At 43.9% G+C, this 6,058-nt stretch overlaps 1 protein-coding gene across 5 annotated transcripts in view; it reads left to right on the top strand.

Annotated features, from left to right (window-relative positions):
- Positions 1 to 405: 405 nt before the first annotated feature.
- The window catches only part of LOC135920839 (uncharacterized), a 250,850-nt gene continuing 245,197 nt past the window's right edge, over positions 406 to 6,058 (top strand). For all 5 annotated transcript variants that reach the window (XR_011507723.1, XR_010570340.1, XM_070522868.1 and 2 more), the window contains exon 1: positions 406 to 635. Coding sequence is in view for 3 of the 5 variants with exons in the window: in XM_070522868.1 (XP_070378969.1) it covers positions 556 to 635 (80 nt within the window). In the remaining 2 variants the exon portion in view is untranslated. The remainder of the gene's footprint in view (positions 636 to 6,058) is intronic.

The following is a 6,058-nucleotide window of genomic DNA, read 5'->3' as shown; positions in this document are numbered from 1 at the left end:
TCTATCAACAAGAACGGTTTCCAAGAGTGAAAAAGATGGCGAGGTACGAACACAATGACATGACTAGAGGTTCTTGAGTTAGAACGTGGCTCAAGGAACAAGCGACATAACTGCTCAGCTCATATTTTTACTGACCGCATTTCAGTGAGTTTGCATACAATGCAGCAAGGTCTTTAAACGTAAAATGTCTCTAGCTTCTCATTGAACAGCCTTCGAAATGCATCAAAATCTTCGAAGTCCACGCCGAAGGAAACAAATGTTTGTATTTCGAGTCTCTTAAAACGGGGCTATTAAAACAGTCAGACACTGCTCTCGAAAAGTAACAACTGCAGCTAAGAATCGTAAAGGTGTTCCTTTGAAGCGCTCGCCACGTAGCCTTCGAGTTCTGAAGAACAATAGCGGCACTCGGAATGAGTGCGCTGAGACTCCCTCAAATTCACCGGGCAACGGAAGCCCAACGTACACAAGCATTTGTGCAATCAGTGCAGAGCGTGTGAGGTGACTTCTGTACTTCGATAGACCGTAGAATATCGGGCCGTTCTGACGACCGCAGCTATGCACGCGACGCTTATATGCCTAGTCACGCTAACCGTCATTGCTCAGGTACTTCCACAAGCCTCGAGTCTCCCTTTGCGGTAAGTCTGACGTGTTCGATTTCCGCATGTTGAGCGACGCCTCAATTGAACCTGATCTAATTGTTTCTTGACCGGGCAAGCAAGCTTGTGCAGCAGCTGCGGACATTGCTTCGCTACCGTAGAATTATTGCCTTTATTTTTTATACTGGAATTGAAATGCGGGCAGCCTAAATCAAGTAATGCAATCGCAGGCTGTCTGAACGAAGCTCTCTAGGTACCGATCATAACTGACTCAACTAACAGTATACAGAAGCGGATTGTCCTGTTCCTAGTCTATTGAACGTGCAGCCGACCGCGGTAATGCAATTCGCTGCTGGTTCGACATCGTTGAGTTCGCACAGGAAATATGTTAATGTAACGTATCCATTAGCAATTAACAGCTAGTCAGACCAAGCAGATGGGGACGCGGTAATAAGGAGGGCAGTGCTACTACAATACCACAAAGCGAAGTTATACGTTACAGCCTTAGTGCAGGGATGGATGGATGGAAAAACTATTGAGGTCCATCGGAACTTGTACTAGCACGTAGCGAGCCGCTCCCCCGTCGGGACAGAAAGATCTAGCCTCTCCGCCACGCCGCGGGCCCGTTCCACAGCCCGTAGTTGGACTTCAAAATCGGGACTGTGTAGGGCAGCCTCCCACTTGGACGACGTAACGTCTTCGTCACCCCGTAATGCGGGGCACCGCCAGAGAATATGATCGAAGTTCGCAAAATATGAGCAAAGAGTGGAAGTGTTGAACGTTTGAATTTCGGGATAGGTCCGGTGTAAGACGGCGGGGCTTACATGCCCCGACTTACAAGAGACAGAGTCAATGCCTGATGTCTGTTCAATTTACAGTGCGGTGGCGGATACTTCCGCCTCCCCACATAAATGTACTTTGTGAGTTCGTTGTACGAGGCACGGGGATCCCTACTGTCCGGACCCTCAGCGCCGTGCCGCCCGATCGCTACGCGGTCGACGACTCCTCGCGCAGCTCTGTGGGCCGACTCGTTGAGGTTGCGATCCTTGATCGGTACCATGTGAGTGGGGAACCAGACGATCGTGTGTTGCTTGATTTCCTTATTCCGTCGTATCCGCAAGACTGGTTTCCGGACGGTGCCCTTGGAATGCTGGGAACACTGATCTCGAGTCACCGTATGTCGTCGTTCTCCCTTCGTCCAGCAGTTCCAATGCTATTGCGGCCTGTTCCGCAACCTCGGCCACCGTCGTCCGGATCGTGAAGAGTTTGTGATTTTCCTTTCTTGATCGACGCTGACTGTAGCGAATGCCTTTCCGTCAGGGTACCGGACTGCATCGACGCAATAGCAACTCTGCGCCTTTTTACAGGAGGGTTTTAGCCCTAGACCTTCATCTTCCCACGCTGTGCTCGGGGTGGACATACCGAGGAATTTTGGCAACGGTAATGCGCTGCGTCTGTTCGCGAGGTATGCTGCAGAAACTAGTATCGACCTCCGTTGAGGCAACTCCAAGCTCTGAGGATGTTCTTTCCCGGCACTCGTGGAAGTCATTCTGGTAAACTGCGCCCTCTCCTGTGACTCCACTATTTCTTCTAGCGTGTTGTGCCTATCGAGGTGCAGCAGTCGCTCCGAGCTCGTGTACATGGGAAGCCCGAGAGCTCCCTGGACCGCCTTTATGATGAACGCGTTCAGGTTGTCCGCTTCCGACCTCTGCCAGTTGTGCATGGCCGTGACACGAATAAAGTGACACATCACGAATGCATGAACCAACCGGACGAGGTTGTAACTCCTCCCGTAATCTGGTTGTAACCGGTTGGTAACATCCTCTTATCAACCTGATGGCGTTGTCCGTTTTCTTGGTGAACATCAATACCGTCTCGTTATTGGAGCCATTCGATTCGATCGTCCTACCTAAAACCCGGAGAGACTCCACCCTGGGGATGAGACAGGCCCTCACGTGTCCTTAGAGTGATGCCGATGCCTTCCAGAGGCCTCCAACCTTTCGGTTTGGGAGCCCTGTGCTTGGGCCTCTAAATAGTAGCACCGATTTCCGCGGCGAGCATTGCAGACCGGTTGGTCTCAGTTAGGCTTCCCTGACTTCGATGGCTTCTTGAAGCGCAGCCTCTAAGCGTCCATCGTAGAGTGTATAAGCGCGACTGGACGAGGACGAAGAAAGAAACAGATTGATTGATTGATTGATTGAATCTTTATTGGTTTATCACATATACATGTGATGGGAGGCGAAGGGAAAAGCCATTCAAGGATGGCTTGAGGGAGTCCTTCGCCCCCACGCTGGCAAAGACAACAGCAGAGGCACACACGTCTTGTTCACATGGTCGTACACTTTTACAAAACATATTAAGCACAACATTGCCATAAACCTTGACGAAACCACAAAATTAAACACATTAGTTACTGTCCTACGTAGGGCATCATGCGTTAACATACTTTACTTCACCTCAGCATCGAATGACAGCACATTTCATAACAATGTACGCTTAGTAATAGTGACAGTGAAACAATATAATTAAATAGTAATCGTAAAACAGCTCTAGTGGTCAATGTTAGGCTAGAAAGAATGTGTACAAGTCAGATAATGTTGCTTCACGAATATCGATTTGTTTTTTATTAAACTCATTTAGTAGACGTGGAAGTTTATTTTGGAGCATTTGCCGACCATAGCTAGTGTGACAATATGGAACATTCCATAGTTCTGTTGTTCTAGTGGCATATCATGCTTCCTTCAAATGGAGATTCACCAAACCCATGAAGATAGAATTATGACAGTCATAGTTAAGGCGATATTCACGCAACAATTTATACTCATATGTGTCTTGTACTCTAATTATTTTAAATTTTTTAAAGAGCTCCTCAGTAGAATGCCGGAGTGGCACATTCTCAATTATTCTCAAAATTCTTTTTTGCATGACTAATAGCCGCGATAAATTCGATTGTGTTGTATTCCCCCAGACCAAATGACAATAGTTTAGATAGGAAGCGAAGAGGGCGTTATAGATTAACAATTTTATTGACTTCGGAATTAGGTAGCGGTTTCTGTTCAGAATTCCCGTTATTGCACCTAACTTTTGTAATATCGCATTGATATGCTCATCCCACTGCAGTGATTCTGAAAAATGCACACCAAGTACTTTAATAGACCTAACTAGCTCTATCTCTGAGCAGCGATAAACTAGGTTACGTACTACTGAAACCTTCCTGCCTATAGAATGAAACATCACAGCCTTTGTTTTCTTTGCATTTATCTTTAATTGGTTATTATCTGCCCACGTGCTTAGTTCCTCTAAAATGACATTACCTTTATGAAAAAGTTCGGCATCTGATGAAGACGAAACAAATATGCTAGTGTCGTCAGCATAAATTATAAATTTACCTTCGGAAGATATATGGACTATGTCGTTTATATATAAATTAAAGATCAAAGGCCCGAGAATGCTACCCTGCGGTACTCCTGAGATTATTTGCTTTCTGTCAGATACCATTTCATTCATTGACACAAACTGACGTCTTTCCGAAAGATAACTTTTCAGAAGCATCAGGGGAAGCCCACGAATGCCATAGTGACTTAATTTGTCAAATAAAATTTTATGATTTATGTAATCAAAGGCTTGCGTGAAATCAATAAAAACACCAAGAACAAATTGTTTTTGTTCAAATTTGTCCAATATATATTCTTTCTGGTCGAGAAGAGCTAGTTCTGTTGATCGATTTTTTATAAATCCGTACTGGCATTTCGTTATCACGTGCTTCTTACAGAAAGGATATAGTCGATTATAGATTATTTTCTCGAAACCTTTAGAAAATACAGGCAGTATCGACACTGGTCTATAATTCGAGACGTCTTTTTTGTCTCCTTTCTTATATAAAGCCACTACACGAGCCACTTGCATTTTGGATGGAAAAATACCGGTTGAAATACATAAGTTATAGATATATGTCAGCACAGGAGCAATTTTATTTATTACGTATTTTACTGGCCTTACTTGCAACCCATCAGCATCGCAACTTCGGCTGTTTTTTAACGCAAAGAAAACAGAGCTAACTTCATGTTCTACTGTTGCTTCCAAAAAGAATGTATTTGCATTTTGAGGATCTAGAGCTGTGTAGGATGCACGTGGCCCAGTGTCAAAATCTCTCTGCACGAAATAGTTGTTAAACACGTTGACCATACGGTCACCACTGACTGTTCCCTCACCGTGCAAGACTTCTGTCACCGGTTCCTTCCTGTCACTCCGTCCTATAAGTGAATTCAACTTGTTCCATAATACATCTGTTCGTTTAGAACAGGAAGAAAATAGATGAAAGTAATACATTTCCTTTGATTTTTTAAGTTCTTTATCTAAGGCATTTCTAAACCGCTTAAATGCACTTAGGTCTACTTCTTTACGCGTGCGCATAAACTTCTTAAATAAACGATCTTTTTTGTCAATCTTGTGCAAAAGCTCACGTGTCATCCATGGCTTTCGACAGCCTTTCACCTTTTCCAGTCGTTTGTAGATGAAATGTTTTTTGTATACTGCCGAAAAACAACTCAAAAAAGTATCATAAGCCACATTGGCATCAGTAGAGTGAAAAATATTGTCCCAACACACGTTACTTATATCCAAATAGAAAGCGTCCAGAGCAGCTTGCGAGACACGCTGGAAACCAGAAGCAACATCAGTGTCCACTCTTGGACTGTCGGTCTTAATACAGCAGCATATTGGCCTATGGTCGCTGATTGGGTGCGAAAGCACTCCTGTTGTAACCAAGGACTTATAATAATTTGTTATAAACAAATCAATAATGGTCTGCGAGCACATGGTAACCCTTGTAGGAATATTTACTACGTTGGCACAGTTATAACATGAAAGCAAATTTTCGAACTCAAATTTTTTTACATTATTGCAATTCATATCTATATTGCAGTCTCCGCCGATGACAACATTATACTGATTTTCATTTACAAATGTAAGCAAGTTATCTAAGAAAACAAGAAAAGAGCGCATGTTGCCATCTGGAGGACGATAACAGGATACAATGACGACATTGCTAAAAAGAACACACACTACTTCGTAATCAGCAGTTACACAAGAAAACTCGTCAACCAGAACTGCTTTAAGAGAACTATTGACTAACAAAGAAACGCCTCCACCTCGTCGGGTTAGCCTACGCACAAAGAACGTTTTCATATCGGGAATTTGAAAAACATCCAAGTCATCTGATTGCCAGGTTTCTGTTAACATGATAATATCAAAGCAGTGATTCATCCTCTCGAAAAGACATTCAAGTTCCGCGACCTTGTTTCCAATGGACTGCACATTTAAGTGAAAGCACCGAAGAAAACCCCTGTGCTTATTATCGAATTCTCGGACTAATTCAGTGAGTGTAATACATCCTAAGGAATCCATTGCAAGTCGTGTAATACGTTACACAAGCAGATACGCTGACAAAATAGGTCAGTCGC

This window comes from Dermacentor albipictus, chromosome 8 (assembly GCF_038994185.2).
Source record: "Dermacentor albipictus isolate Rhodes 1998 colony chromosome 8, USDA_Dalb.pri_finalv2, whole genome shotgun sequence".
In the NCBI taxonomy this organism is placed as follows: Eukaryota; Metazoa; Arthropoda; class Arachnida; order Ixodida; family Ixodidae; genus Dermacentor; species Dermacentor albipictus.
Note: the sequence above shows the minus strand (reverse complement) of the source record. Positions and strands in the feature narration are given on the sequence as shown.